Source organism: Pleurodeles waltl, chromosome 4_2, assembly GCF_031143425.1.
Source record: "Pleurodeles waltl isolate 20211129_DDA chromosome 4_2, aPleWal1.hap1.20221129, whole genome shotgun sequence".
NCBI classification, from domain to species: domain Eukaryota; kingdom Metazoa; phylum Chordata; class Amphibia; order Caudata; family Salamandridae; genus Pleurodeles; species Pleurodeles waltl.
In genome coordinates, this window is record NC_090443.1 from 876,659,210 (window position 1) to 876,678,263 (window position 19,054).

Sequence of the window (19,054 nt, forward strand, 5' to 3'; positions counted from 1 at the left end):
TCCACACATGTTCTATGATTTTTCATAACCCTTACAAGGCACTCACATATTTCAATACAAATGCCATCAAGAGTTACATTTTAAAAATACAGGACAGAAGCAGTGGTGAAGATATGAGGAGAGGCAAGCCACACGAAAGAACCCATCTTAGCTAATTAATATTAAATTTAATTGGACATAGACCATGTCTTCTCATAACTCCATAATCCCTTCCTGCTTTGGCCCTCCATTAACTCACACCAAATCCACAACAAAGACTTGACTTCGACACCTTCAATATGAATTTGTTTCCAGTCACTCAAACATTCAAACTCGATAGCAAGGCCAGGATTTTATGTACATAATTTATAAAACGTAGTTCATGAAGAAAGTGGTAAACTTTGCTCAACTACCAGATTATCACAAAATGTTCCCCACAACTGCTCAGCAATTAATAATGTAAAAAGTAGCCAAAGTCTTTTCATTTCTAAAGGCTGTAAATAGCTAGTGTTACCAATATTACTATCCCCCAATAAAATAGTATTATTTTTTTCACTTAGGAATGATAAAAGAGTGAGGCGTCCTATGGTTCTCCAAACAAAACCCATAAATCACATATGAAATTGTGGTATTCAGTTCTCAGAGAAATGGTCCATGTTCATGCAGTACAGGATTGCAAACCCCAGGCATATGCTTTCAAGATTTGTAGATTGTCAGACCCTCTGGTGAGAATAACAGCACATGCCAATTGGTTTGGTGACAACAACACCTGTAAATATATTTTGCTTTACAATATATCAGGACAAAGAGGCACACACTCCTCAGCAACACAACACATTACCACCTCAGTGCAAAAGACACATAGAACTCAATTACACGTGTACCTGAAGACTGTCAAGATCAGCCCATGCTCCTGTGTAGATGGAGTTGATCTTCAATTTGTTGTTACCCAAGTTGAGCTCCTTCAGTTTTGACATCTGTGCAAGAGAACCTCTGGGTATAGAGCTAATTTCATTATTCTTGACCTTCAAAATTTCCAAGTTCTTTGGTAAACCCCAAGGCAAAAGTTTCAGGTTATTCCCAGAAAGATCTAAAGATTTAAGCATTCTCAGTTTGCGGAAAGCTTCACGGTGAATTTGGGTGCTGATCATTTTGTTGTAGCTCAGGTTTAGATCCTCCAGGAAGTAGGTAAAGGCAAAGTCATTTTTGGAAATCCCGGTTATCAGGTTATGTAAAATCATAAGTCTTTTGACGCGTCGTGGTAGCCCACTGGGCACCCTTTCCAACATGTTGTTATACAAGTGAACAGTATGCAACTTTTTTAGACCTTGGAAGGCTTGAGGATGTATTGCCTTAGCTCTTAGCTTGTTGTTGTGGAGCAGGAGGTACTCAAGGTTTCTAATTTGAGTGAACACATCAGCAGGGATAGTCCTCAAGGCATTTTTCTCAAGATGAAGCAGGACTATGTTCCGAGGTAAACCAGCAGGAATTTGTGTAAGATTATTGTTGGATAAATCCAAACATTCAAGGCTGGACAGGTGCCTTTAAAACAAACAAAAAATGTGTACTCATTAGTCTTTTCCTACCACACAATTTTTGTGAGTGGTAGTTCACCATATTGCAACATTTATTAAACCAGGGGCCATATTACAATAAGGGTGGACTGTACCTTTTTGCGTCACAGCGCACAAAAACAAACTACCCTATCACTGATAATGTGCTACCCCCAGGGCAACCACAAACTCGTACTGTCCTGGGGGCAGCTCAAAAGTGAAAAATGACACCCAGTCTGCACTTTCAAGAGGGACAGAGATCCCCCATAAAAGCAAGTGCAATGAGTAACTTCACAAGCCTGCAGAAGGATGTCTGATAGGGTCCAAGGGACGCCAATCCAGAAGGGCACCTCGCAGGCGCACTGATTGTGTGTCAACTCTTTGTGGCCTATAGTAAGTGCGCCTCCTGACAAGCTCTTTGTCTCTGTGCCTGCATTCATAATATACCAGGGAGGGCACAGACAAAATGATTCCATCATCTGGATGGAGCCACTCCCCCATGCAAGTGAGGGAACACCTCTTTAGGACAGCACTGCTGCTACTTGTGTGCCAGAACTATCTGTATTACAGAAGGGGCCACATGAGCATCTGCAGCCCCTTCTGTAATATCAAAGTGCCCTGGTGCCCCAGAAAGCAGGCACACATGCCTGTTGGGCCCCGGAGCACTTTATGTAATGTGACCCCAGGAAGCATAGAGGAGATTATCATTCATTTTTCAGCACAACTTTTTAAAACATGTCCCTATGTTGAAATACTAATCAAAGAGCATGATTTAGAAGTGAGTGATAGTGCTTCTTCCACTGAGAAATGTCAGATGTCCCAAGAATCCATGTCCACCCTGCACTGTCTCATTTTGACTGCGGGAGAAAAGGTGTTCCCCATGGCCAAACAACCACCAACTGCACCACAGGAAAAAGCCATCGGATTTGCATAAAGACTCTGGCAACTGTTGCACTAGATTCACAACGTTTGTTCAAGACAGCCCTGCAAACCATGGTGTCTGCACAGAAAGTTCTTGCAATGTCCCTAACAGGCTGGAAATCAAAACACACCAGCTACCATTGTATTGAGAGTACTGGCAGCATCTTGGATGGAAAAAATATCTGTGTCAGCTACTTTACCATGTCTGTGTAAAGAATACCATGGGCCATAAGACAGGCATGGAAAATGAATACATCTGACTCCATAATTGACTTGCAGTGGGCCCTCACGCCCCTGGGCCCTGGTGACACTGCACCTGCTACACTATTCATAGCTTTGTCACTACACTCCCAGAAACTAGTACTAGCGTGCATAACGTCTTCCATAATGTCCCTGATGTTCTACGTTTTTACTAGTTACGTTTTAGGGGTTTCTATGCAATACCATCATGGTGTTCATGACGATCCTGCACAGGAGTGTCACCTGAGGAAAAGTTATTAAATGTTGCAGATATACAACATTTATGAAAATACAATTGTCTTATACACTGGAGCATAATAAACTGGTTAATGTACCATCATCTGTCATACAGCTCAGATTAAAGAACTATTTAGTTTCTAGTCACATGAGACAGATCTCCTCATTCCTCATCAATTACAATAAGCATTCCTCTGCAAAATCTCACTTCCTTACCAATCATCTTCTTTCATTGGACGAGAACTCGGCTGTTTACCACTACACATGATGAGTGGGCATATTAGAACCATCCTAGTTCCTACGACCCTCAAAGATAGTGAAGTACGCTTGAGTCAAAGAGAGCCTTCTCTAAGACTGAACTCCTTTTTCAACTGAAGTTAAACCTAGGTGTTCTGAACTTTCAATCTGTACAACAAATGCTCTAATTTCCCTGGATGCCTTCTTTTGTTAATAAGGAAGATGAGAGTTGAAACCAAATTTGCACAATCTACCGTCCCATGAATTTAGCATAGTACACTCAATAGCCTCTCAGAAGATTGCCTTCTTGCTGGTTATTTAGAAGTGCCTCAAAGACGGTACTTATCTGATCATAGATCTGTGCAAACATCTTAGGGACATGTTGTGGCACTCAATCCAGACCCTGATGGCCTGATTAACAAAGCTATGATTCACACCGACCTCAGCGATTGCTTTTCATTGTAATGAGAAAGACTTCAAACTCCCAACAAGAATTTGCTATCATCCTATATCGAAGAGGTGAATCAACTAACAACATTTTAGTCATTTCACAGATCGCAGAGCAGAGCCTGCTTTCTGGTCCTGCTGCCAGGCTGAATTGAGATCCCATATTATTGTGGGTAGTCTCACTTCTGCTACAGAACGCTGCATAATCCACCCTATCACAAAGCAGACAATATGTTAAACCATACAAGTTCTATGAAGACTTTATGCATGTTAAGGACCACTCTCCCATCATCTGCCCAAACCACTGACCAGTACGCTTTTCCTAAAAGCTAGAATGCTTACGAAAAGGCATGCCAAGCCAGAACAAATTTCAAACATTTTCCCAAAAATCTTCTTCATCATGCCAGGAGTGTATAAAACATACATGAATCCATTCCACTCACTGTGCCACCGTGCCACTGATGCACTCCTCTTCAACTACAAATACACAACCCTCACCATTAAAGGCCCCTTATGTCCCCTATCAAGCAAAAGAAGACAATTAAACCGTCTCCACTGTAGCATTTTCCTTTTTTTAAAAGCTGAAAAAGCCTAGCATTTGGAAAGCTGGGCAAATGATCTAATCTGTGTATTGATTTCATGGCATTGCCTATCTCTCCCATAGGATAACACTGGAATTAGCTTATTACATTTCATATGTGTAATTTCCAATTGGGAAGATTTGGACCCCTAAGTTTGGTGTCTCTAGAATCACAATTTAAAATTACAACTTATGGTGAAGTCGAATTTCAATTTGTAATTATGAAAATGCCACTTTTAGAAGGTTGGCATTTTCTTACTTTAACCATCTGGTACTTTATACCTTTCTCAGAATACACATTAGGGGTGCGTGGCAGCTGGGCTTTTGTGCATTCCCTCCAGACAGCCACACACAAAGGGAACTTAGGTGTGACCGATGGGCTTTCCACAGCCTGATAGGCCATCCTGGGCAGGATGGGAGGGAGGAGCTGTCAATTACACCTGAATGGGCTGTGTCCTCTCCCCACACAAAGAGCTGCATAACCCCCTAGAGAGAATCTGGAGCTAGGGCAGGAAGGGCAGCGACTCTGTGCACCTCAAAGGCCCTTCTTTGAAGTCTCCCCTTCTTCAAGGGCACACCTGGGTATAAGTACTGGATCTCAGACACCACAAGCTCAGTACCGTTGTGGACCTGTGGATACTTTGCTAGGAAGGAGGACTGCTATGCTGCTGAAAGGACTGTCAACCTGCTGGACTCGGCTGGGTTCCTGCTCTGCTTTGCCGGCCTCCTGCCTGGTGCCCTCCTATGCCAGTTGCAAAAAGGACTAGACCTGCATCTCTCCAACCCAGAATGAAAGCATCTCCAAGGGCTTGCTGGCTTACCTCCTTTTTTCTGAAGCCTCAGGGGCAGAAACGACTTCCAACTCACCTGCCACAGCACCTGGACTCTGCCAACTGTGAATCTTGACCTGGCAAGTGGTGCCAATCCAGACCTGGGTCCTTGGAATTAGGTATAAAGTGCTGCTCCAGTAGAAATCCACACATTAACTCCATTGCAGGAATCAGAACTGATGCATCAACACTGTTGCAGGAATCGGAACCAGTGCATCAACTCCATTGCATGGATCTAAACTGGAGCACTGTATTTGGAATCAGTGCCTCATACTCGGAACTGACTCATATTCTGCTTCCGAAGCCATAGCAGCACATTGCATTCTGAACTAAGGCATCACACTTGGAACCAATGCATTGCTGCCGTTCCATGGAGAAGATTGACACCGCCGCCACTGCGTGATCCGACACCAACGCATCACTTCAGCTGCACCACTCATCTCCTTGACAGTGACGCAACCCGGATCAAGGTATTCTTGTTCTGCAGGCCAAGGATGGTCCTTGTACCCGACCCGAGCTCCATTGTTGGAAGCCTGAAGTTTTGACTCTGTCCTAGTCCCACACCGACCAGATATTCAACTTAGGAGCTTACTGCTTTCTAGCACTATTTTGCAGTTTATTCCTTAAAAAAATCATATCTCAAGTTCTGCGTATTGGATTTTTGACATTTCGGTCTTGTTTTGTTAATTAAAATAAGTTATTTTTTTAACTAGGTATGAGATCCTTTTGTGTGGTGTTTTCACTGTTTTACTGTTTGAAGTGTTGCACAAATACTTAATACATTGTCTCTTAAGTTGCGCCTGACTGCTCTGTGCCAAGCTACCAGAGGGTGAGCACAGGTTAATTTAGGGTGTAGGTGTGACTTACCCTGACTAGGACCGTGGTTTCTGCTTGGGCAGGGTGCATACCTCCGTCAACCAGAAACCCAATGTACTTTGCAGAGGCTTAGTCACAGGACACAGGTTGGAGCTAAGACATTTCAGATGTCAGTTTTCAGGGTTCTCTGACACAAGATCTAGTCTAGTCTAACAGGCATGCACAAATTATGTCCTGGAATGTCCTCTCTAAGCACATGAAAGAAGATTAACTACAACATGATATAGTACCATGGCGGGGTTGTAATATGTTTGAGTAAATCTATTTACAAGTGTAAAATCATGTTTGTTAATATTAAAGTAGCCTTAGAAACATGGCCAGGAGATTGTTCTATGCTGTAACTCGAATTAATTCCAAAAGTCAATTTCCCACCACAAACTGTTCCCTAGCTGTCCATGGTGCAAGCATGTTTGTGGAAGATCTCTTCCCTCACAAGGGTTCAATGCTTTGTAAGGGGTGTACAGATGCAAACTGAATCTAGTCATCAAAAGGCGAAGATGAAGCATGTTATTTCTCTTTTGGCAGAGCAAGTTAATCTACCATAAATTTGCGAAGTTCCCATTCTATGAGACTGACAGTTCCCCTTTCCATTTAATGCCTTATTAGTGCCCAGGTGTACAGTTTATCTGTGACACAATGTGTGCCCCTCCTAAGGTTCATTTCTAGGGACACCAATGATATTCTGGCTAGTGGTATTTTAAACATCACATACAATAAAAGTGCACTGAGAAAATATTGCAGATGTATGTAATAGCCCACACAGGAATGGGTAATATGGGCAATTGCCATTTTGGATATTAGACAGGGGCACTGGAATTACGTGATTCTACCGCTGCATTGTTTTTCAAATTATTGTGCATTTGCTACAGAACTCATCACCTGCTCCATAAGCTACAGATTTTAGGGAAACAAAATTTGTTTCTAACACAAAAGGATCAAAAGTTACTAAAATATAAGTGACGTGATGTCGTGCAGGAGAAGGCTATATGCAAAAGTTGACCGACCACCTTTCTGCTACTTTTAACTGTATTTGTATGTTAAACTGGTAATCATTTGGTCAGCTTTTTGCCCAGGCAGTGTTAATTTGTTAAGAAAACAGACAAAATTATGAAGTAATACTATCATAAAATGTGGTACATTACGTCGCGAAATTTGCATTTTCTTGATGCATAATTTAGTCAGCCCTGCTCCATAATTTGGTCCTTTCGTGCAGCATGGTTCCAATGGCTGTGGTAACAATTTTAAAATGCGTGTTGAATGCTTCACATTCAGTGTAAGAGTTGTGGTCACTTTCTCAATGGATTAAAAGAATCACATGTCCTACAGGACTCCTTCCCTTAGTTTATTGTATATGCAGAGAACACCATGCTTCTATATAACTATGTTAAAAAGGGCCACCACGCTTAAATAAATTTATGTGTGACATTCCATTGTTTACAGCAGCTAATGTGAAACATTTTCACGGCCCACTCTGAGTGACACGTTAGGGAAAACCTTTGGCCCATATTTATACTTTTTTTGCACTGCATTTGCATAATTTTCTGACTCAAAAGCGGTGCAAACGTACAAAATATAATTTAATTTTGTAAGTTTGCGCTGCTTTTGTGTCAAAAAATGATGCAAATGCGGTGCAAAAAAAGTATAAATATGGGCCCTTCTCTTTCACCAAAGCAGCTATTTTTTATGCACAAAAAGCAGGAATTTCTCCTGAGGCATGTTGAAGGATCATTTACAAATAACTTACCATAATTGTGTCAGGAACTTTAAATAGCAATACACATTGACTTAGTTTGGACCTCTCATAATATCATAACTGCTCTTTCGGCACTAATTCCCTAATGGCCGCCTGCCTCTATCATCCCTCGCCCAATAAAATCATGTTGCTCACTGCAGTGGTGCAACGAAAATTGAGCGGACCCCTGATGAAGCAGAAAAAGAAAGACTAACAAATATTCATATATCATGTAACAAAATCGTATAAGGTAGTGTGATTTTAGCAAAGAAAAAATAATGAATGTGGGAAAATGTGCCCACGAGGTAGTTCGCCATTATTATAAACAGGCTTAATTAATCATGAAGAATCAATAATGTAGTAATCCATCATAATTGCAAATGTATTTTATGATTTTCTTGTTGAAACTGTTTTATGCTTAGCTTAAATTTAGCAGAGGCTTTGGCCTAGTTGCCTGGTCTCAAATTTAACTGCGTGGTTTTCACTTGAATTAACAAAAAAGTATTTTTTTACTTTAAGGTTGTATTTTCCAGTAGAAATGACTAATACACTTATCTCAAGGTTTTGTGCTAGGGTAGTTTCCTCCCCTTTGAAGCAAGGTCAGTTTCTGCAGCTGCAGACAATAAAGACACTGATATAGAATTAATTGGCAAACTTTGTTGCAACTTATGTTCCAAGGCTCCAAGGACACCTTATGCATAAATGAGTACTAAGAGAAAGACACTATTCATTGGTCAAAAGAAAGCCACCATATGAACCCTCCAATGGAAGACCCTGAAGAATTTGGAATGTTTCTTACTTAAACCCACCAGACAAAGAGAAGTCAGCCATTTTTCTTTGATGCCATTTTGAAGCCAGATTCAAGACGCCATTTTAAATGACACTTTGATGCCTTTTCTCTGTCGCAGAGAAAGAGACTTTAAAGAATTCTCACCCTAGAGACTTTAACTTTAATTTTGCCCCGTCTTGTCCATGCAGTAACTTTTGCCCCATTTTCCTTGCTGCCGCAAGGAAACTTGCTTTAACTTTGCCCCTTTGAAATCTGCCCCATGCTGACCGAACCGGTACCTGAAGGACGAAGACTTTTCCTTGAATGCTGATTGTATTTGGTAATTATGAAAGGATAATTGTATTATGCATTGTGTTTTCCTTCTTAGGTACCAACTGTTTATTTTGACAGAGCCCAAGCTAGAAGTTTTCTAAATTTGTGTTGACTAAATTCGTTTTATGCATGCAGTCCCACATGCCAATGCTAATTAGAGGCTAGTCGAGGTATTCATCTGATGCACCATGGTAAATTGAAATCTTGTTATGCTGACCGATGTATGCAATTAGTCAAATTCAGTTACTTATATTAGTGATTTGCATTGCTATAACTGAGTGCATTATAATCCAGATTTTGCGTAGATTGCGTTTCTTCTGTCGCTATGGACAGCTAGTAATGTTCTTATATGTATACCATTTGATTTTGAGACTTACTTATATTGTGCTAGCTTTGTTAATATACGGAAATAAACTCATTAACCTTTAATAAACAGGTGTGGTTATTCATGACTGAAAGATCATGGTGTGTCTAATTACTGATTTTCTGTTTAACAAATTTGTTGTTTGATCTATTAATTGAGTATTGGTTATTGATTATAAATGGTTATTGATTATTGATTTGAGTGATCCGACTATTCTTGGATGAGGAGAACCCAACTCGGTCAAAAGGTTCACCGACCTCCGGCGTGTCCAAGTACAAGTAATTTATAAAGACTGGTCGCGTCAGTAGATGGTAGCAGAAATTGATGGTTTCGCCCTTTGGGACCCCATCCGAACAATAGACGGATTCAAGTTAGAATTTTCTTTGATAAAACAAGTTGGAGAGATGATGATGCCCTAAATCCCCAATGACTTTCCCGGAATCTCGGGGCTTGCGAATGGAGGAAATGGAGGTATGAGAATGTTTTCGGTGTTTCTAGTGACGGTATTAGTGAAGTTAGGGTTTTGCGCTTGCATAGCTTATGCCTCAGATGAATTGTGAAGTTTGGGAGGATTTTAGGGGGTTACGAACTCCAATCAAAATTTTAGATTGATACTCCAAAAGTGTGAGAGTAGGGAAGTCATCGAACTTCATATGTGTGTAGCGCTTTGTGCAGGAAAAATTGTCCACGTGGTTGTTAATGTTGAGATGGGCCCTGCAAGGTCAAGAGACTCCGGAGTATGTTGAAAAGTGTATGAGACACTTGATTGATGTTGTAATCTGTTCGGTTTAGTAGGTTGATCGGGCATGGTCAACAAGTCAGTATGAATATTGAAGAATGAAAGAACATTTTCGACTTTGAGATTTGACGAATTCTAAGGCGCGCTAGAATAGTTCATTGATCAGTTGAGAGTAAAGTTTGCGGGTCAAATTTTGCTTGCGAAAGTGGGAAGCAGAGAAAGATGGAATAACTGCCGAGGCTAGTGAAAAATCCCTAAGGTTTCTGAAGCAATTGTATTACCCTTCCTGTAGTGAACCGACAGATTTGTTTTCTTCTTTTTGGTTAGTGCTCGCGATATATTGCAGAAATGAGTTTTGAGTGAAGCTGAATGAAGGAGGACAAGCCGCAAGACTTTGTCAGCCGCAGTGTGTGGGTGTGACGTCACTGGGAGCCGCGCTGGCATAGGTTGGTTGGTGAGAAGGGTCGCGCACGGATTGGACGCAGTCCGTGAAGCGCAATTGGTGGGGAGAGGCAAGCGAAGAGTATTCCGGGAATTAAAGTCACTTATTGATTACATTTTTAGGAAAATAAAAGACGGAAAGATGAAATTTTTTAAAGCACTTAAGAGTGCCTTGAGGGGAGATGTTTATATTAAAGTGCAGACAGTGAAAATCGCTGCACACGTCGCACCCCTGCAACTCCGCCGGCTCCATTCCGAGCCGGCTTCATTGTTGAAGGGGCTTTCCCGCTGGGCCGGCCGGCGGTCTTCTGATGGTCGCCCGCTGGCCCAGCGGGAAAGCCGGAATGGCCGCCGCGGTCTTTTGACCGCGGAGCGGTCTTTCGGTGGGAACCGCTTGGCGGGCGGCGACCGCCGACCGCCGCGGTCAGAATGACCGCCAAAGTGTCTCGTTCAAAATTACAATTTTGCCAGAAGAACGTGAAATATTTGGGTCACCAAATAGAGAAAGGGTCGAGGAGAATCATGAAAGAGAGAATAACAAGTGTACTTCAAATGAGTCCACCCAAGACGAGAAAAGAGGTGAGAAAGTATTTGGGAATGGTGAGCTATTGTCGCGAATGGATTCCCAATTTCTCAACTCTAGCCAAACCTTTACTGAAACTGACCCAGAAAGATGTGCTGGATGAAATAGTGTTGAAAAGAGATGAAATGGATGCTTTTATTGAATTAAAGGAATGCATGTGCAGAGCTCCAGCTTTGGGTATGCCTGATTACACAAAGCCGTTCACATTGTTTTGTCATGAACGTGATGCATGTTCCTTGTCTGTCTTGACTCAAGCCCATGGTGGCATAAACAGACCAGTAGCATATGTTTCAGCTACTCTGGATCCAGTCGCAGCAGCCTTACCAGGATGCTTGCGCGCTGTGGCAGCAGTTGGTATAAGCCTAAATCAGAGTGAAGGAATAGTGATTGGACATCCTTTAACAGTTATCGTCCCTCACTCAGTCTAAATACTTTTGACACGTTCCCGAACACAGCACATGACCGGTGCTAGGCTTACAAGGTACGAGACAGTAATTTTGGGATCACCCAATGTGCAGCTGAAAAGGTGCACTACGTTGAATCCAGCAACCTTGTTTCCCAGTGAAAATGTCGAAATTGAGAACACCGAAGACATCGAGCACGACTGTCTTCAGGTGACTGAATTTTGTACTAAACCAAGACCTGATATCAAAGACACCCGATTGGAAGAAAATGATCAAATTATTTTTGTTGATGGTTCATGTTTGAGAGATGCACTAGGAATATTGAAAGCAGGATATGCTGTATGTACAATAACAGGTGTACTGGAAGCATCTTTGCTTCAGGGAGTTTACTCTGCACAGGTGGCGGAACTAGTAGCCCTTACTAGAGCTTGCCAACTTTCCGCATTAATGAAAGTCACCATTTACACTGACAGTCAGTACGGATTTGGAATAGTGCATGATTTTGGACAATTGTGGTCACAGAGAGGCTTCATGACCTCTTCAGGATCACCAGTGAAAAATGGTGGAAGAATAAGAGAATTGTTACACGCTATCCAGTTGCCAGGAGAAGTGGCAGTGATAAAATGCAGTGTACATTCAAAATCACAAGACTTCGTTTCTTTGGGAAATGGATATGCAGATCAAGTCGCATGGTTTTGCACATTGAACTGTATATTGCTCAGAGACGAATGGAACTTGATAAATGAGCCAGAACTTGAACCAAGTGAAGTCTTTGCTCTAAAAGTTGTAGACACAATCGAAGAATTGAAATTCCTACAAAATAATGTTAGTAAGGATGAGAAACTCTCATGGAGAAAATTACAATGCGTAAAGAAACTAGATGATTTGTGGGTTTTAAGTGAAGGAAGATTGGTTCTGCCGGACAGTCTTTTAACGCAATTAGCCAGGTTGTATCATGGACAAGCCCACCTTGGAAGGGATGCCATGATTAGGCTATTCAAAATTGATTGGTTTAATCCCAAATTCCGTCAAGTTGCTGAAGCAGTTTGCCATTGTTGCGTCATTTGCCAACAAATGAACGCAGGGAAGGGAACGGTAGTAAATTTGAGACACATTGGAAGAGCAGGTGGGCCATTCAGCAGGATGCAAATGGATTTCATTGAGATGCCTATGCATGGAGGCTTGAAATATGTGTTGGTGATTGTGTGTATTTTTAGTCACTGGATTGAAGCATACCCTACACGCAGAAATGACAGTCTCACAGTTGCAAAACTACTTTTGAGAGAACTAATACCACGTTTCGGATTCCCGATCTCTTTAGAATCAGATAGGGGAAGTCACTTCAATAACGAAGTAATCAAATTATTGTGTGCAGCACTGAACATTGAACAAAAAGTGCATTGTAGCTACCGCCCTGAAGCATCAGGACTAGTGGAGCAAATGAATGGCACATTGAAATCGAGGATGGTGAAAATATGCGCATCCACAAACTTGAAATGGCATGACACGTTGCCCTTGGTGTTAATGTCAATTAGAAATACACCTGATAGAAAAACTGGACTATCACCGCATGAAATCCTCATGGGCAGAGCCATGAGACTTCCAGCAGTTTCTGCAAATGCTCTTGTAAATATTACCGATGATATGGTATTGGACTACTGCAAAGGTCTGGCTGATGTGGTACGCTCTTTTTCTCAGCAGGTGGAGGCAACCACCTTGCCACCGATCCAAGGTCCAGGACACGCCCTGAAAGCAGGTGACTGGGTCGTGATAAAGAAGCACGTGAGGAAGTCGTGTCTGGAACCCCGTTGGAAAGGACCTTTTCAAGTGATTCTGACAACTACCACCGCTGTGAAGTGTGTGGGAGTTGCCAACTGGATTCACCCCAGTCACACGAAAAGGGTGACGTGTCCCACAGAAGAGGAAATTGAAGTGCTGAAATTACCAGCAACTGACAGGAAAATACCAGGCACTGAGACAGAACAAAGGGAGCCTGAAAGTGAACGAGAAGAAATCGAGACAGAAGAAATATTTTCTGAAGAAGACGCAGTCCATCCTTTTGAGGACAACAGAGAAGAAGCCTCAGGAAGTGACAAAGATCCTGAAGGAGACAAAGATCGTGTCACAGGTGAAGAAGCAGGAGAGCCTAATAAGAGGAGGGCTTTCCCATAAGCAGACGATACAGGAAAAGAAAGAGAAAACCTGATTGACCTCCTAGGGGAAGGAGACAAGACAGAACAGAGTGAAATCGTTCAAGTTCTTCCAGAACCGGTTGCAGGTCTATCAGGTGAAAGCAGTGCGAAAAGGAGACAAAGCATATCGCCAGTGAAATCAAAGACTAAAGAAAAATTAAAAGAAAGGGAAGGGCCAAAGTTGAAAGGGAAAAGAAAAGAAGTGTCTATCGCAATAACCGCATCGAATGAAGAAAAAGACACGACCAAAGAACAAGACATAATGGAAAGAGATTCGAAAGGAGATGCTAAATTGAAAAGGAAAAGAATACCGAGCAGAAGGTACTCTGGTCCAGAGTGGGCATACACAGCCACTAACGATTGGTCAGACAAATTTCTCTCAGGCTTGAAAACGAAGAAGCAGAACGACAATTTGGTACTTGAAAAGTGAAATTTCATGAACATTACCGAATAAAACATTGACAACCTGATTGACTTTGAATTGGATAAGACATTGCTAACTTGATTGACTTTGAAACCAATTTTGAGACAAAGCTGCTAATCCGATAAAAGACTAAGCTGCTAAAGAAAACCGTGTGAACATTGAACTCGTTCAGCTTTACATTTCTGCAAATCTAATTTGATAAAGTGTCTTCAACTTTCTGATTCTATATAGATCATGCCAGGCAGTACTACAAAGGGACATAAAATGAAATGTTGTAAATACATGTGTATAGGTCTAATAACTGCATGTGTACTAATAATTATAGCAATAGTTCTTGGAACGCATGGAAAGAATGAAAGAGACGCGAATGATACTTCTACTTCTAAAACTACTACTGAATTAACTCCTTTGCAGAAACTCGAACAAGACGAGAAATATTTACACGATAAGAAAGAACTATCTTCCAACGTCTTCTATCACTTGCTGAATGAGTATATTGAGACAATGGATGCGAAAGATTGTTATGTGTGCACACAAATACCTACCTCAGTAATAGAAGGAGTGGCATATCATAGCATGCCTCTCACGTATGGAATTTCATGTAGTTTGTTACGAACCAGATTCTATAACCAGGAGTATATTCAATACTTCTATTCCAATCAGGACGTCGTATTTTCATTTGTCCCCATAATTGAATATTTGAGTAAAACAGCAAGAGATTATTATATAAAATTAGTTAGAGGTTTCTTTGAACCAATATTGCCTTTTTCTACAGTCCACGCTCATAGAGACAACCTTACATGCTTACTTTCACCCGTAGAAAATTGTTTTTTAGATCACACTGAAGATAGAAGGAAAATGGTAAAGGAGAAATTAGAAAGGGAATTACATAAAAGGACATCTGTAGATAACTATGCTTTTGCCGCAATAAAGACACAGGGAAATTAGCTTTAGATGCATCACATATAGGGAAACTTTGCATATGTAGACCTAAATCATATTATGACACAATCTTTGTGGGAACGAGTGAATGTAAACATGCGTTTTTGTTTCAGGCTAAATGGACGTTCATGCTAAATGGACAAGACCCAGCTATTCCAGGGGTATATTATATTTGTGGACTTAACGCCTATTATCGTCTTCCTAAAGGATGGTATGGGATATGTTATTTGGGAATAGTATTTCCAAAGATTTATCAACTGGATGACTTAAAGAAATTTCCAAAGCTGTCTGAATCACATCGCATTCAGAAAAGGGAGACAGCTTCTGGTGCGGTAGGTGATATATTTGGAGCAATGATTCCTTCTGTAGGAGTTATATTGAATTCAATTAAAATAAGAAAGTTGTCTACTATTGTGGATAACATGCTGACAAAATTCTCAGGAGCCATGATCCTGATTGATGCTGAACTTGCTGCAGAAAGAGCTATGACTCTTCAAAACCGGCTTGCTTTAGACATTCTTTTAGCAAAGAATGGTGGCGTTTGCAAAATGCTTAGTGCACGTCACTGTTGTTCTTATATTCCGGACAACAGTGGGCTAATTAGGAAAATGCTTACAAATTTAACTAACGATAGTGCAGATTTGAAAGAATTGAAAGAACAAGGAGTATGGGAAAAGGTTGGGAAAGGATTTGCTTCCGTGGGAAATTGGTTCAGCCACATTTGGAACAGACTATTACTGAAAATAGTAAAAGGAATATTAATAATACTAATTTGTTTATTAGGTATTTGGGGAATATGGAAAGCTATTAAAATATTGAAATCAAGAAGCAAGAGGAGAAGAGAAGAGAAAGAACAAAATAAAATAGTAGAAATATACAGAGAAAAATCAAAGGGAACAAAAAGGAAGAGGGAATTGACTGAAGTGCCAAATTCCTAAAACAGAATTTTAATGAAATAAAATTTGTAGTGGAAGATTTGATGTGATGACATAATTAGTCATCAGAGGAGGGATTGATGAAGCAGAAAAAGAAAGACTAACAAATATTCATAGATCATGTAACAAAATCGTATAAGGTAGTGTGATTTTAGCAAAGAAAAATAATGTATGTGGGAAAATGTGCCCACGAGGTAGTTCGCATTATTATAAACGAGCTTAATTAATCATGAAGAATAAATAATGTAGTAATCCATCATAATTGCAAATGTATTTTATGATTTTCTTGTTTAAACTGTTTTATGCTTAGCTTAAATTTAGCAGAGGCTTTGGCCTAGTTGCCTGGTCTCAAATTAAGCTGCATGGTTTTCACTTGTATTAACAAAAACTTATTTTTTTACTTTAAGGTTGTATTTTTCCCGTAGAAATGACTAATACACTTATCTCAAGGTTTCGTGCTAGGCTAGTTTCATCCCATTTGAAGCAAGGTCAGTTTCTGCAGGTGCAGACAATAAAGACACTGATATAGAATTAATTGGCAAACTTTGTTGCAACTTGTGTTCCTGGGCTCCAAGGACACCTTATGCATAAATGAGTACTAAGAGAAAGACACTATTCATTGGTCAAAAGGAAGCCACTCTATGAACCCTCCAATGGAAGACCCTGAAGAATTTGGAATGTTTCTTACTTAAACCCACCGGACAAAGAGAAGTCAGCCATTTTTCTTTGATGCCATTTTGAAGCCAGATTCAAGACGCCATTTTAAATGACACTTTGATGCCTTTTCTCTGTCGCAGAGAAAGAGACTTTAAAGAATTCTCTCCCTAGAGACTTTAACTTAAATTTTGCCCCGTCTTGTCCATGCAGTAACTTTTGCCCCATTTTCCTTGCTGCCGCAAGGAAACTTGCTTTAACTTTGCCCCTTTGAAATCTGCCCCATGCTGATCGAACCGGTACCTGAAGGACGAAGACTTTTCCTTGAATGCTGATTGTATTTGGTAATTATGAAAGGATAATTGTATTATGCATTGTGTTTTCCAACTGTTTATTTTGACAGAGCCCAAGCTAGAAGTTTTCTAAATTTGTGTTGACTAAATTCGTTTTGCATGCAGTCCCACATGCCAATGCTAATTAGAGGCTAGTCGAGGTATTCATCCGATGCACCATCATAAATTGAAATCTTGTTATGCTGACCGATGTATGCAATTAGTCAAATTCAGTTACTTATATTAGAGATTTGCATTGCTATAACTGAGTGCATTATAATCCAGATTTTGCGTAGATTGTGTTTCTTCCGTCGCTATGGACAGCTAGTAATGTTCGTATGTGTATACCATTTGATTTTGAGACTTACTTATATTGTGCTAGCTTTGTTAATATAGGGAAATAAACTCATTAACCTTTAATAAACAGGTGTGGTTATTCATGACTGAAAGGTCATGGTGTGTCTAATTACTGACTTTCCGTTTAACAAATTTGTTGTTTGATCTATTAATTGAGTATTGGTTATTGATTATAAATGGTTGATTGATTATTGATTTGAGTGATCCGACTATTCTTGGATGAGGAGAACCCAACTCGGTCAAAAGATTCACCGACCTCCGGCGTGTCCAAGTACAAGTAATTTATAAAGAATGGACGCGCTATCACCCCCTAGCACATTACAAGGAGGGCCCCACTCTGGACTCACACAGGAGCTCCGAGGCCAGAGTACTGTGCTGAGGGGGCTCCCTAGAGCTTGGGTATCCCGCACCACAGGGGCTGCAGGGGCCTTTGTTACAGCACTGCCTGGCAGAACCTGAGACAGTGCCTTGATATCACTGATTGCCTTGTTATACGCAAGGAAGGGATTTTATTTTGAAAACTAGAATAACTAATGCTGCTGTACATTCCTGTTATAGAAGCTACCACTATGAAAACACAAACGTACTGTGTGAAACAATGAAAGTAAAAAGCTTCCATGCTCCATATGGATACAAGAAATCATCTATTAGATCTTACACAGTGACCTCACATTTTTCCATTTCGGTTGTGAATAGTTGATGCATTGCAATCTGGTACTCTTAGTCCTGTTTATAATCAGAAAAGCAAAATAACAAGAACCAGGTTTAAAAAGATACATCTGACAAGAGAGAGGTTGTGGCTTCTGCTTTAGAGTCCTGTAAGATAGGGCCTGATTAAGAACTTCGCGGAAATCCCACCCGCCTTTTACAAGTTCCATAGGATATAATGGAACTTGTAATACGGCAGACGGAATATCGGTCACGTTTGTGACAGAGTATCCTATCCACTGAGGTCGTAATCAGGCCCATAATTTGTGTTTTTTGAAATATTGGAATTCATGGTATCTTTTTATGTAACACTTACCTTTACTTTGGATTAAAACTATATGTGAAGCACTTGTACATGTTTCAGTAAAGCTGGTCACTTTTGTTTTTGATTGCTGTGCCTTATTGTTATATCTTTTACAGTTATTTTTAAACTGTGTGTATATTGCATATTGCTCTTAACTTTGGCCTGGCACGTTATTCAAATGTATTCAAAGATGCCCTAGGGAAACAAGAACTCTGGGTTTCCATCAGATCCTTTAATGGAGACGTTGTGAAATCACCTGCAATGCCTAGCATTTCATGCCCTGGCCATATGTTTTCCCCCTTATCAGTACATACTTTGTACAGCTAATGTGAGAAGAAAACACTTCAGAATGTGTTCTACAGCAGTCCTAATGACCCCTGACTGATAACTTAAGTAAACAAAGACATGAAGGCAGTATTAAAATTAATACAGATTATTTCATATAAAGTTTTACTTAACAGTCTTGAGTTGGCCATTGCGAAATCTTAAAATATGAAGAGGGTGTTGGCATTTTTCCCAGGGAAAGGTGGTAACCCTACCTCTACTCCAGTAAGTTGGTGCTGCCTCTTCCCTCTAAAACCAGCAGTGCTTGGAGGAGGACCCCCTCACTCACGGCCCTCTCCCACTTCTGCAAGGTGCCTGGCAGGCTTGGACTGAAAAGTAACAAATAAATTACTGTGTTTCTTTTCAGTCCTAGGTCCTGGGCCAACGCTGTCAGCTCAAAGCAGTCAGCACACTAGCAGCTGCTTTAGAAAGACACACACTAGCGGCTGCAGGGATGTTCGCTAAATCTCAGCACATATATAACTCATGAAAATCGTATTCAGGAATGTAGATTAGAAAATGCCCTACACAGGCAACATAGCAGGACTAGTAAAGTTCTCAAAGCTAGATGACAAGTAGGCTGCAAAAACTAGTGCAAGTGATTACATCAGTGGTTT

At 40.7% G+C, this 19,054-nt stretch overlaps 1 protein-coding gene across 1 annotated transcript in view; it reads right to left on the bottom strand.

Moving 5' to 3' along the window:
* The window catches only part of PODN (podocan), a 403,282-nt gene that overhangs the window by 95,494 nt on the left and 288,734 nt on the right, over positions 1-19,054 (bottom strand). The window contains exon 8 of the mRNA XM_069232653.1: positions 864-1,521. Within this exon, the coding sequence (XP_069088754.1) occupies positions 864-1,521 (658 nt within the window). The remainder of the gene's footprint in view (positions 1-863; positions 1,522-19,054) is intronic.